Below are 13601 nucleotides of genomic sequence, written 5' to 3'. Positions count from 1 at the left end.
GTTTGTTGTTCCGACTGATGCCTCTGAGGTGGGACTAGGTGCGGTACTGTCCCAAATCAAAGACAGGGAAGAGCATCCTGTTGTGTACTTGAGCAGGAAACTGAATGTACATGAAAAAAAATATTCAATTGTAGAAAAAGAATGTTTGGCTATCAAGTGGGTATTGAAAGCCCTTAAGTACTATCTGTTGGGTAGGAAGTTCAGACTTGTCACAGATCACGCCCCTCTGAAATGGATGTGTGACAACAAAGAGAAAAACAGTCGAGTGACCAGGTGGTTCTTGTCTCTCCAACCCTTTAAACTTACAGTGGAACACAGACCTGGTAAACTCCAGTATAATACAGAGGCTTTGTCATGAGTCCACTGCCTCTCAATGTCGGTTGCTCAACCGCGGTGGCTTGAGCAGGGGGGGGGGGATATGTGACATGGCAAAAGGGGTCATCTTGGAGGGAAGATATTTTTCTCCTTGTTTCCTCTCCTATGGGGGAGAATAACCCAGACCTGGGTTTTACATGTCACTCAGAAGTGTTCTGATCCAGGCCAGAGTTTATTTTTTTCTGGCCATTAATTACTGCACAGCTGTGAGCAGCAGGTAAAAAGGAGAGGAAGGATGAACTCCCTGACCTGGGGCACAGGGAAGCCGCCTTTGAGAGCCATTGTTGTACTACATGTGATTAAAGGTTGCTGGAACCTTTATGTTGAGTTGGCTGGGTTAGCCACCAACAGGTAGAGAGGAATCTGCTTGCTGTTTAGTTAGTGCCTGACTGGCTAGGATTTATTTTTGTTTTGTTTTGTTTTATCTTATGCAACCTTTTAATAAAACTGACTGCGGGTCAGTTTCAACCTTAACTACTGACTCCAGTGTGCTTCATACACTTCTCCCTCAGTCTGGGAGTACCTTTTACCCCAGAAAAGGTGATCCCACAAGTTTGGTATACCCATATACATGACTGTGTTGCCTAGTAACTAACAGTTGTAAAGTTCAACAATACCAGTAACTTTGAAAATTCCTTAATATAAAAATTAAAAACAAACGATAACACAACAACACATGCAAATCACATATGCATGAATTATCCTCCATATAATTCATGAGGATAATTCATGCATATGTGATTTGCATGTGTTGTTGTGTTTAATTTTTATAATAAAGAATTTTTAATGTTACTGGTATTGTTGAATTTTACAACTGTTAGTTCATTGGCAACGTAGTCATATGTGTATATATATATATATATATATATATATATATACTGTATTTAAAGTCCCCCACCTTTTCTTTTTCTGGTATTTGTTAATTTACAGATGTGGCAGATGTAATTTTGTTGAATTAAATGTGGAAGTCTCCATGTTTGTTTCTTTAAAGTCCTGTGTTACACTTATGCACAGCTAGTGGAGTGATTATTGTACTACAGAGTGTCATTTTGTATCATTTTGGTTTGTGGTGTGCTGCATTAATTTTTTCAATGTAAAAAATGTGCCGTGGCTCAAAAAAGGTTGAAAAACACTGAACTAATCAACTTCTGACATGTGTTTGTGTGTGTGTTAGATGCCTGGTCCTCGCTTGGGTTCTGTGGTTTCTCATACTGACTGTTACACCAGTACTATGTAATAGACAGGTTCTATCTGTAATGTAATAGATAGACCAAGTGCACAGAATGTAATAAATATAGTAGAGTTTACACCTCCAGAGTTTTGCAGGAAACGTGTCCAAATTGATATATTCAGTGCATACTATACTAACACCACCGGAAACCTATTTGCAGAAACACATCAGTATTGTATGGACACCAACAGAAAACGGTCTACAATTAAACAAACAGTGCCATACTGACTTCACCAGATACATGCACCTCAGGGCATATTCAGCACTATATTGACACTAAAAACATGGATGCAGAGACAAAACGGTACCAAAGTGACACAACAGTAAACATGTCCACAGAAATAAATTGTACTGTAGTTATGCTGATAGAAACATATGTTTTAAGTACTGAAATGTGACTTTGTATCAGTCTTTTGTAAACTCGCAAAGATCAGATATGGAGAGGGAGAAACCAAACAAGCCAGGCATTCTGTAGTACTTATGTTTTAACAATAAGCAAGTTATATGATTAAAGAGCACTGTTCATTCACAAATTAGGGGTGCAAAATATGGAATTGTGACATGGAAGTGGGTCACATAGAGGCATGCTCTTTTTGGGTGGCTAGATCATCCCCTTAACTTAGGATGGTGCTAGAGGCAAATTCATACTCAACAATAGTGCCTACCCTGGGGCGGTTGCCCAATAACTCAAATTTACAGTTTGACCTAAGTCATACCCAAAATAAACCTTCCATTAGGAGATCAAGTAAGCAGTCATGTCTTCTGGTTATAAAATATCCAACTTGCCTGGTTGGTGCTCTGATCATTGGCCTTTATTACCTTCTGTATCACTGACCCAGAATGAGTGTACAGCTCAGGTGTGGTGCATGATTACAGATGTAACTACAATTAGTGCCACCAAATGATCGGCTTTACATCCAGGCAATTAGTATAATTCACAATGAGTTCAGCAATGGCATCATCTCTCAGTGGTAGGTCTTCTTTAACTGCAGCAGAAAAGAATCAGGTCTCTCCCTTGCTAAACAGGGATGTCCTGGCAGAGCTGTGTCAATCATAGGAAAGGTTAGGGTGAAATACAAATCCTTTGGCAGGCATCACAGCTCCTTTATACATATTTAATTTGTGTATTTAGCTGTTTGCCTGTAGATTAACTTTACATCATTTTTCAAGTATCAGTGTAGAATATAGCCAAAATGAGCACAACAGATGCAGGTAGTAGAATTAGCTATTGATCTATTTGCTGGTTGCACATGCTGCTATTTTCACAAGCCTTGCTTCCCAAATTTTTTAGTGACAGCAGGATACATCTCAAGGTCTACCACTTTAATAACACATATGTGCAGCAATTTGTCACAAATCCTCATTGTACTGCTTCAGCATTGTGGTTGTTTAAACAGGGGTATCAGCAATGTCTGAGTCTGAAACCTGTTGGGCGAGCATTGTTCCCATGTGCAGACAACTTTGACAAATGCTGCTGACAAGCAAACAAGTACAGAAAGAAACTCCTGACTTCCAAGGCTGATTTTTTTTCTCTCCAATAAGAAAGTATATACAACATATATTTACAAATTCTGTAAATAGTTATAAAGCACAACAAAAATCATATAACATTTGTGATTCCTTAAAAATCTGTTTGAAAAATCTGCCAATTAGGCATAGTATTGGATAATGATGGAAATGAATACAATCATATGGCAAATTATGTAATCATATGGCAGGACCAATAACAATATAGGACCATATCTGTCTCAGAAGAGATCTGCTGGAAGATTTCAAAGAAAACCCTTCAAATGAAATGCTGACATCAGATTACAATCATAGCCAAACATATTTCTGTCCAAAAAAAGGAGAACCTAATTAGTCCAACACAATCTGTTCTACAAACATTCACTTCAATAAAAGGGGCTGCTTCTGGCTTCCTGAAACTAATTTAAAAAATGGGAAACAAGAGAAGTCATTCATTGTAATCAATTAGCTCTACAAGAAATCAGACTGGTAACATCTTTTGATCTGCTCCAAATTTTGTAAATCAGACTCTCTCTAACTCTAATGTCCTTGCAGGAATATACAGACTTTCTAAAAGTGCAAGTCAAGATCATATGTAAACTCCCCCTGTGACAATATGCAAACATGTCACAGCTTACCAGACATTGCTACTTGTCCTTCTGAACAGGAAAGGTATGAAGAGAGGACTATCCTCCTCCTGGTCTTCCTCAATTCATGGGGATCAGTTCACTTTATTCAGAGATCTCCAATTCTCAGTCCTATCCAGCTACAGGCACAGTGCTGTCATTCTCAGATCCCAGGTCTAACACACATGCAGTGTACAGTGACTAACTGCTGAATCCTCCCCTTTACTGTACAAGCATTGATTCCCTGTCTTCTGTTCTACATGACTGAAGGGGAGGAGGGAAAACAATTATCATAAGACACTAAATGATTTGTTTTTCTGTCATATATGAGTTTACTTTTGTCTGCTGTGGGTGACGGAACACAGTAAAAAAAAGAAATGTTAAGGGTTAGTACCTATGGACAGATTTCAATTTCTGATCCAATACAATGCTCGGATCTAAAATGAATCTGATGGAAATTCAACAGCAGACAGTTTGTGAAGTCTTTTTTTTAGTTTGGAACGGCTGTGAATAGATCATACTAAATTATTGATCAAAATTCCACAAGTTGTATCATGTTTGTATTAAATACATCTGATCAGAATTTCAATTATTTGTTCCTGGGAAAAATCCATCCAAAGGAAAGACAAGAATCTTGTACATATGTGTGCAGCATTTTGACCTCCAATGAATGCATTACCAATCAAAATATAATTCTGATCAGTCACTTAATCACAAAATTGGAAACATATCTGTTTGTGAATAATAGACCTAAAGATTCAGTAGACCCAAATCTATTTCTGTTTTTGGTAAATACTGAAAGGTCCATCTCTAAAGTTGTTTTATTATTACAGAGAATGTAACAGAAAGGGAGGAAACTCTAAAAGATAGGCTGCATTATTAAGTGGGGAACTTAAACAAGGAGATCTTGCCATTTCAGACACATTCAATTCACATTGTTACAGTGCATTAATGCATTTTTTCACACATTAACATATACATTCTATTAAAGTGGTCTTTTAATTTCTTAATAAGATTATGACATGCCATAACACCATGAAAAAACACATCTGTGCCATTTTCCCGGTGCAGTGTATCTGTGTGTATCACACAGAGTTTGCAAAGGTCACACTGAGGTGCGCCGTATCTGCATTTAGGCACTATTTAAAATACATGCCATTGTGCTACCAATAAATTTGAATGTCACTCTGATACTATTATCATGACACTTTCTGCACTGGCTTTCTGTGTGAAGGTGACTGTCTTAGTAGAGGCTGTGTTTTGCCTCCTTATGCCAAAATACTTGAGAGGGTAACAATGAGTATCGGGGAGGTAATATTACAAAATCTAAGGGCCTATTCAAAGCTATGGGCCTCAGAAGAACATCTGTGCTAGGGCTGTGAGTTGTGTTAATGCACAGTTTTGTGGCAGCACACCACACCACAATGCATTATAGTGTGTCACCTTACAGTGGCCTAGTGAAGGTACGCTAGGGATGATATTTAGAATAAATTTGCCCTAAATCTCATGACGCTAGCATTTTGCCACTTGAATAGGGAAATGCCACTAGTGCTGTCATTTTTGCAATTGTGTATACACAATGGGCCTGATTTATTAGGGTTCTCCAAGGTGGGAGAAGATACACTTTCCACAGTGAAGATGGGTTATCCAGCAAACCTGGATCGGATTTCTTAAAAGTACTTTGCTATTTGTTAGCAAATGTGTTCAATCCTAGACCAGATCCATTACAGGTTTGCTGGATCATCCAGCTTCACTGATAAGTGTATCCTCTTCAACCTTAGAGAGCTTTAATAAATTAAGCCCAATTAGTTAATTAGCCTTGAACATGACACATAATATTCCATTACTCAATATTCCACCCTTTAATCTTTATTTTCTAAATACATTTTACAACTGCCAAAAGTTCCTAAACACACTCCTATGAAATGATCAGCAGTCATTATATGCTGAGTGTGATGAGACGTTGGCAGGTGTTATATACACAGGTGTAGCCTTCACATGCTACAGGCAGCCAACAGGGTCATGGAGATTCTGTGATAATGTAAAAGACGTGTAAACCAAAACAGCTATGTAAGATGGCTTTGTTGAAAAACAACCATTCTCCAATGTATGTGTTCAAAAAAGAAGCTGGAACTGTCCACTTTCAATCTGAAAGGCAAACAATGCAGTATGGCAATGCAAAAGGTGCACAGTTTATTTTGGCACATAAAAGTAATGCACTTTCATAAACAGATGTGATGGGGAACCAAGGTATAATCTAAGAGCGTTTGTTTTTTTTTTAATATTTTTTTTTAGTAATTTATGCAATACAAATATACACAATATACAAAAGGACAAAAGAAAAGGAAAGAAAAAAAAATCAAGTTCCTTGTAATGATCTTAAGAGGTGACCCCAATAAAAACAATAAAACAGACTTTTTTACACAGACCTTACAGTGAAAAATCCCTTCCTTACCTGGAGATTGAACTTCTTTTCCTCCAGACGCAAAGAGTGCCCTCTTGTTCTTTGTAATGAAGTCAAAGTGAATAATTGGGCTGAGAGTTCCCTATATGGACCATTGATATATTTATACAGAGTGATCATATCCCCCTTAAACGTTTCTTCCATCTGTCTATATTAAATGTCATTTGCCACTTGGCTGCCCAATCAAACAGTACATCCAGGTATGCTTGTAGATTATAGACATCCTGTATGAATATAATTCCATTACATAGTTTGGTGTCATCTGCAAACACAGAAATGGTACTTTTAATCCCAAACTCCATATCATTTATACAGATGTTAAAGAGTAAAGGTCCCAACACTGAACCCTGGGGTAGACCACTAATAACCTTAGACCATCCAGAGTATGAATCATTAATTACAACTCTCTGGATGCAGTCTTTAAGCCAGTTCTCTATCCATTTACATATTTACTTTTTTAAACCTATTGACCCTAACTTGCATAATAACCTAACTTTAGTTGTCAGTGGAGAAGTGCCCCCCTACATTAGTAGTCAGTGGAAAAATGCCATCGTACATTGGTAAGTGGAGATAAAGCTTATGTTGGCGTACAACTACAACATTCCCCGGAACAAATTACATGGTCATTTCCCCTATAATCTGGCCCACAAATAGAAAAACAAATGATGTTGGTGGCCAGTGGTGAAATACCTCATTATATTGGTAGTAAATAGAAAATTACAACATACTATGAATACTGAAATTCCCACTTACATTGTTGAACAGTGATGAGGTGTATATAGGGCGATTAATAGTAAAGTAAATAGTGGTGTTTTTGATTTTTACCAAGAAGAGAGCCTACTTTGCTCATGAAGCACTGACTCTTGCTTTACTATGTGACATCTTTACCAGAAATGTGAGTGCACTATCAGCAGGAGATATACCCATCTAGGACTTCATCTATGTCAAGTGTTAGTAGACTTGTGGTGCGGTGCAGGTGTTGGTGTTTCCAGACAATGTACCTCTTTAAAGGTAAATTCCTGACAAACTTAAAACTACAGGTAAAATATATTTACAACAGGTATATCTGCATGTTTGTTTCTGACTAGTCTTTCCTGAGATGTACACAGCCTAGCCAGAAAACAAAACCAGTGACCTGACTTTTCCTAACTACAGTTAGAGATGGGTCACCTCCCTGCCCACAACTTGTAATTTAACAATAAAGAACAGGTAGTGACAGGGTTGCCATCAGAATGTGCTGGGCCCCACACTAGGTAAAATTCCTGAGTCCCCCTCCCCTGTGTCTAAAAGTTCCAGCATAACAAATTCAAATTATTTTGATCAGAGCCTGGTACAGAAGTACCTCTTATCCCTTCCCATCATGGCAGCTCTGGGAAATGGGTTTAAACACTACTGGTACAGTTTTTTTTATTGTATTTACCTTTGCCAGAGTTTGGAGCAACCCTAGGGTTCCACAGAACCCTGGTTAAGAGAAGTTGGAGTTGCAGTCAGTTGGGCTAGCTGTAAAAGTGATATTCTTCTCACTGGCCAGTAATGTAGGAAGCATTATTCCCACTGACAGCCACACTAATGCACTGTGAGTTGAGGATATTGTATTTATATAACAAGGGATCCCTGAAGTCCTGGAATTTATTTCAAGGGGTCTCCCATGTTAAAAAGGTCAACAAACACTGATCTGAGATGGGATTGATCTAGTTGTAAATTGCCGCTTGTTACAATGCTGTGCCTTCAAATCTGAGCCATAATAACCTTTATTTACAATAGAGCAAAAATGTATCAGCTATTACTTGGAAAAGTAGTTGCACAGCTTAGATCAAGGTTACCATGATTTGTTTGCACAGTTATAAATATCCTCCACAGAAAACATTAATATAACTGAATGGATTCTGTTTAAAGCTTGCACGATTACATGGGAATGAAATAGTTTAAATTGCAGTGCGATCTGCAACCCCAGACTGTCACCTGGGCGTCCTTGCCTTCAAGCAATAATGCACCTTGCTAAGAAAAAACTTCCACATGTTTTGTGAAGTCATTGTTGACCAAATCACAGAACAAACTTCCTAAAGAAATATTTGACCTGCTGAACATCTCATATTTTAAAAGGTCGGACAAATTACATTAGGACACTCAAAGGAAAAGCCAAATGTTTAGGCAGAAAAACAAATTCCATAGTTCAATAGAGTATTCCAGTGGATTATTAATCATTGTGCTGATGCCTAACTTGATGTGTGTGTGAAAGTGTTTTATGTTTGGTTTTGAATACAAAGGGTAAAGGCCACTGTTGCCTAGATAGAACATAAAGGTAATTCCCAAATGTTTATTTTTAGTAGTTGTTACTTAATGAGCGTAAATCATACAACAATGCCAAATATTTTAATGACAATTGTTCAGGATAGAAATTAGGTTCACTTTGAAGATTTTCTCTGACTGATGTGTCTTCAGTACAGGAAGTAAAGGGAAATGCCATAAAAACTTGGCCTCTTTATCTGCGGGCTTTCTACTTGTAGCTTGCCGTTGATGGCAATCTAGGATAAATGCACCTCTGTAATATAAAAAAACTTATGTTATTTCTTTTAGGTAGTTGAGTTATTAAATGCAGAGTGGGATACATATTATCCTCAGGGGATTTTTTTATTTGGGGCATTATTCATTTATTAATTTGCAAATTTTTAAAGTTGATATAGTGGAATTTTAACAGCTTTTTTTACATATTGTTAGCAAAACACTAAATTAAAGACTACCAACCTGTCCAAGTTCACATCCTTGAAATGTAACATTGTTGGTGAGCTGAAGACCTATAATCACAATCCACTTTATTAATTATACCCATTTAACTACTGAATGCAAATATTTTATAGGCCAATCACTTTTTCTACTGTAACACATTGGTTAATTTGCTGATACTCTTTAATATTAAACTCAACTGGAATTTTAGCTACACATTGCTTCACTGCTGATTTTGCTCAGGAAATGACTGTCACTAATGCTTTAGTTCTTTTAAAAAAAGGTATTTAACCTTTAGGATGGGCCCCTAGGTCAGTTGCTATACTCCAGAATTTGTGCTGTGATGGATTTAGCAGTTCATTCAAACAATGTATGCATGCATGTAGCAAAGAATGGCTGCTTTTTGGTGCAGTGATGAGCATCCTTCTAGAATAGTGGTCACCAACCTTTTGGACCTCACAGACCACTAAATTCATAATTTTAAATCCGGTGGCATGTAGTGAGTGCGCATGCATTAGGTCCAGAAACCAGACCGCACATGGATGGGGAGCCGTGTGTCACTGAAAGGCGAAGAAACTTCCCCTAGAGTGACGTGATGATGCCGGAAACTGCCCACTCTCCCATCGCAGGATCAGACCTGCTTGCTCAACATCCTGGGGGGGGACAGTGGAACAACTTTTGTTGTGTCCATACGAGGGACATGATCAGCGCGGTCAGGAGAAGGACCCCGCTGGGGGGCGCACTGGCCAGATCCGCAGACCCCCAACATTTTCTTGCGGACCGGCCACCGGTTGGCAACCACTGTCCTAGAACATATTATTACTACATTAAATATATACTATAAAAACCTATGTGGACCAGGACCAAATTAGACCCTAACAAAGAACATATGATTGTATAAAAATAGTAGAGTGCTAGAGGGAGTCTTTATTACTATGGATGTGATATTATGAAGGACATTTTAAATGTATCTAAAATTTGATATGATGCAATAAATCAAATGATTTGTCACTAAGCTCCTGCCATATCATCTTTGTCTGTAGACAATCCGCTTCGTTTGACAATCATCGAAATTCAAATTTAATGGCTTTCCATTTGCTTATATTGGAATTTATTTAAAAGAAAACATCTTGTTATTTTTCCAGAATGAGTTTGCATTCTGTGCTGAAGCAGACCTTGTTGTTTTCATCTGGTCCTAGGAATAATGTCTTGTGCATCAATAATTTATTATCATATCATTGCTCAGTAGTTAAAAAGAAAAAAAAACTGCTACCATCAATTAATAGCAACATTAGTTCTATGATGCTAACATTAAGGCGGCAGGGAGGGGAGGGAGTGACACATGGGAGGAAAAGAGGAGGAAAGATGAGTATCCTCCTGTAATTGTCAAAGTTTAACCCATTGATTACGTAAGACATATTGGTCTTACATTCTGCCTATATGCAGACACTTGTATAATTATTTCCAGGAGACTAATCACTTTTTGAAAGCTATTAATAGACAGCATTTATATAGCGCCAACATATTATGCAGCGCTGTACAATAATTAATTAGCTAGATCATTTCTTGAGCACAGTTTATTACTGCATGCCAATAATTCCATAGATGGATGTATACCAACACGGATGTTATTTGTTAAAATGTTTTCATTACCCTTCGTTTCCAGGACATTAGAAGTATGTCTTGGAAAAAACTTTTTACTTGGACAACATAGCATCTCTGTTGAAGTGTAATCCGAAACTGCATATTTCAATTAATAGCAACATTAGTTCCCATTATGCTAACAGCAGATGTCTTCCTATTGGACTGTAAAACTTTGTCTGGCTCTAAGATTCTGCCCTCACTGGTCTCTTTGTCCTGACTGCCCCCCTAATAACATATAGCCTAGTGTAAACAATGCAGGGGTCAGGATTACATAGTGCACAACGCAGTATATAGTGATCAGTATTATATATGGCAAAGCATACATGTTACAGGAGTCAAGATTATGTAGTGTACAGTTCAATCTACAGGGTCTTAACCGTTGTGTTTTGGGGTATCAAACTTTTACTGTATCTTACCTACTGCACAGAAATTTGGAATGTATATTACATACTGCTCACTACTGCACCTGTACACTAGGATGTATATGACATAATAATGATGCATACATACTGTACATACATATATACATACACATACTGATCTCTGTATATTAAAAACTTTAGACCGCTGCGCTCTATATGCTATATTGTAATTACAAATTTAATACCAAAATTTCAATTGCCTCAGTAGTTGCTGATTGCTAAATAGTCCCTTATCAAAGTGCATTTTTTATTCCCACTCTAGGAGCTATTTTGCTAGAACGTATTCTGTAAGAATGCTGAAATAAACAAATTAGTTGTAGCAAAACTAACAGAATGTAAACTAGGCACCCCCATGTCATCTAGTTGTATTTCAAAACATGCAGCACACCTAGCAACTTTTTGCTATTTGTTATTGCCAAATAAATCCTAGTGAAAATCCTAGTAAAATCTTAATGAACATCAGATGATCATGTTTATGTTGAATTACCGAGGAACAAAGAGATAACCTTTCCTGAGTCACAGACAATAGGTAACTGTTAATGTACGTTTAAAGCCTGTACTGCATACATTTAATTTCTCTGTTTTTTAATCTTTAGTCATATTAAATTGTGGGTTGAATCTGATAGGTTGCAATGTAAGATTTTACACATGACATGTCTTTGCAGTTGTAGCCATCCTATTTCTGTAATGCTCAACCAGCAACTCTGGACACCTCTGATTTGGCAGTAGAAAGTAGAATGTTAGGATAAAAGCAATTATCTTTATTTGGTTACAAACATTTTTGGCTATGATAAACCAGTGTGGCACATTTCTTACACAGCTAAAGTTGCATTCACATGTGCAATAATAGTCGTTGGAAACAACTACGGTAGCACTGCACGATGCATGAACGACAGAGCAGCACCCTGCTGAGTGCTCTCTCCCTTCCCTTGCATTAGGATTGTTAGTTGTCAGTTGATCCGCCAGTACAGTCATTCGGATGATGGACGACTGTCGCTATACACATGCCAGATTGTCGCCCGATATCGGCCCTGAGCTGATTATTGGGCGAGAACCTTTGGACGTGTGTATGTAGCTTTAGTTAGATAGATCACTGGTGTCAAACTTAATAAGATCAAAAGGCCACATTGTTATCCACTAGGCAAGTGGAGGCCAAATAAAACAACAGATATAGATCTTTTTAATCAATTTCCAGCTGACTTTGTATTACAAGCAGGGAAAGAGTATGTATTAGTTAGTAGATGGGATTTAGGCTGTGGAGCCTAAGGGGGTTATGGTTCAGTGAGTGATATACTGTAAGCTTTGGAATGGGAGGGGTCATTGAGTAGGGGGAGGATGAAGTGACCAAAGAGGCATGTGTTTTTGGGGGGGATGCACTGTGAGCAGGTTTAAGGGAGGGGGCTGGTCAGGAGTGGGGCATGAGGCAACTGGGGGAAAGCAGCGCATTCCAACACCTAACCACTCTCAGCAGGTAACCAACACATCTATCCCTCTCTTCTCAATCCTCACCCAAGAGGGAGAAGGATATTCTGGTGAACTTCTGTGAGGGAGTGGCATATGTCAGATACCTGCTGTATTGCTATCATGTCCATGGCTCCAGTGCCACAGCTTCCCCCTCCTCTAAAAGCAGCAATCTTGTAGATTGGCCAGGGCAGAACTCTTAGTGACCCTAGTGTAGCGATAGATAGAAATAACTAAAGCATTTTTTGCAGCTGCTATAAGGAATAGGGACAAGTGTCCCTATAGTTTTATTTTGTTTCACAATTCGACCTATGGCATGGATAAATGTTTTATTCAATTAAAGTTGGCATATTTAGGGAGATTTCCAAAAATATAACAAACATTAATTATTTTATTTAACTTGTTTAACATAGGCTCTGTGTTTTTCTATACATTAGTCATAGCTTGCTTTTAGTTTGAATCATATCCATCTGTCTCATAATTGCTGGAACTACAGGAAGCAATACATTTAGTTTATTCTGGTTTCACTGCTTGATCCAATTAGTTTCTTCATAGGGTTGCTTGGTGCAAATGCATCTAAAGACTGCTTCCCATCTTTCAATTACCAATACTGTTAAAAAAAGAGTCTATTCACTTGTGACTAATACAACTAAAATAACATGAACTACTTTCAACTATGGTGGTCCAGACTGAGAAGCGACATAAATATAGCTTTTTGGATCACAGATCACAAAAGAAAAATCTTATTGCTATAGCAGTCTGCCCTTTCTCCACTTCTCCCAATTATTCACAGCTGAGTACATGGATCTGGAGAAACTTTCTATCACAAAATATCAATATATATATATATATATATATATATATATCATGTATGTTGTTCTTTAAATGACAATGGAAGATACAACCTGACATTTGAAATTACTCTGTAGTTTGCAATAAATATTTGTTCCAATACAATAGTTGTAACACACATTTCTAATCTAAAATAAGAACAACTTTCCTAAAAATCTAACAACTGATTTAACACATGTTGGCATAAATCTGAGTGCACATCAATAGCCAGATTACCTGAGAGCACTGTTTCAAAAATGAAGGCATAATCTTTAATTCGAGGCTTTAAATAAATCCGATATAGTGAAAATATAAAT

At 37.6% G+C, this 13601-nt stretch overlaps 1 protein-coding gene across 1 annotated transcript in view; it reads right to left on the bottom strand.

Moving 5' to 3' along the window:
• SYT15 (synaptotagmin 15) overlaps positions 1-3867 on the bottom strand; it is a 33203-nt gene extending 29336 nt beyond the window's left edge. Inside the window, exon 1 of the mRNA XM_072424121.1 lies at positions 3751-3867. Coding sequence (XP_072280222.1) covers positions 3751-3757 — 7 coding nt within the window. The 5' untranslated portion in view covers positions 3758-3867. The remainder of the gene's footprint in view (positions 1-3750) is intronic.
• Between the last annotated feature and the right edge of the window lie 9734 nt (positions 3868-13601).

Source organism: Pyxicephalus adspersus, chromosome 10, assembly GCF_032062135.1.
Source record: "Pyxicephalus adspersus chromosome 10, UCB_Pads_2.0, whole genome shotgun sequence".
NCBI lineage: Eukaryota > Metazoa > Chordata > Amphibia > Anura > Pyxicephalidae > Pyxicephalus > Pyxicephalus adspersus.
The sequence above is the reverse complement of the archived record's forward strand: the minus strand, read 5'-3'. Positions and strand labels throughout refer to the sequence as shown.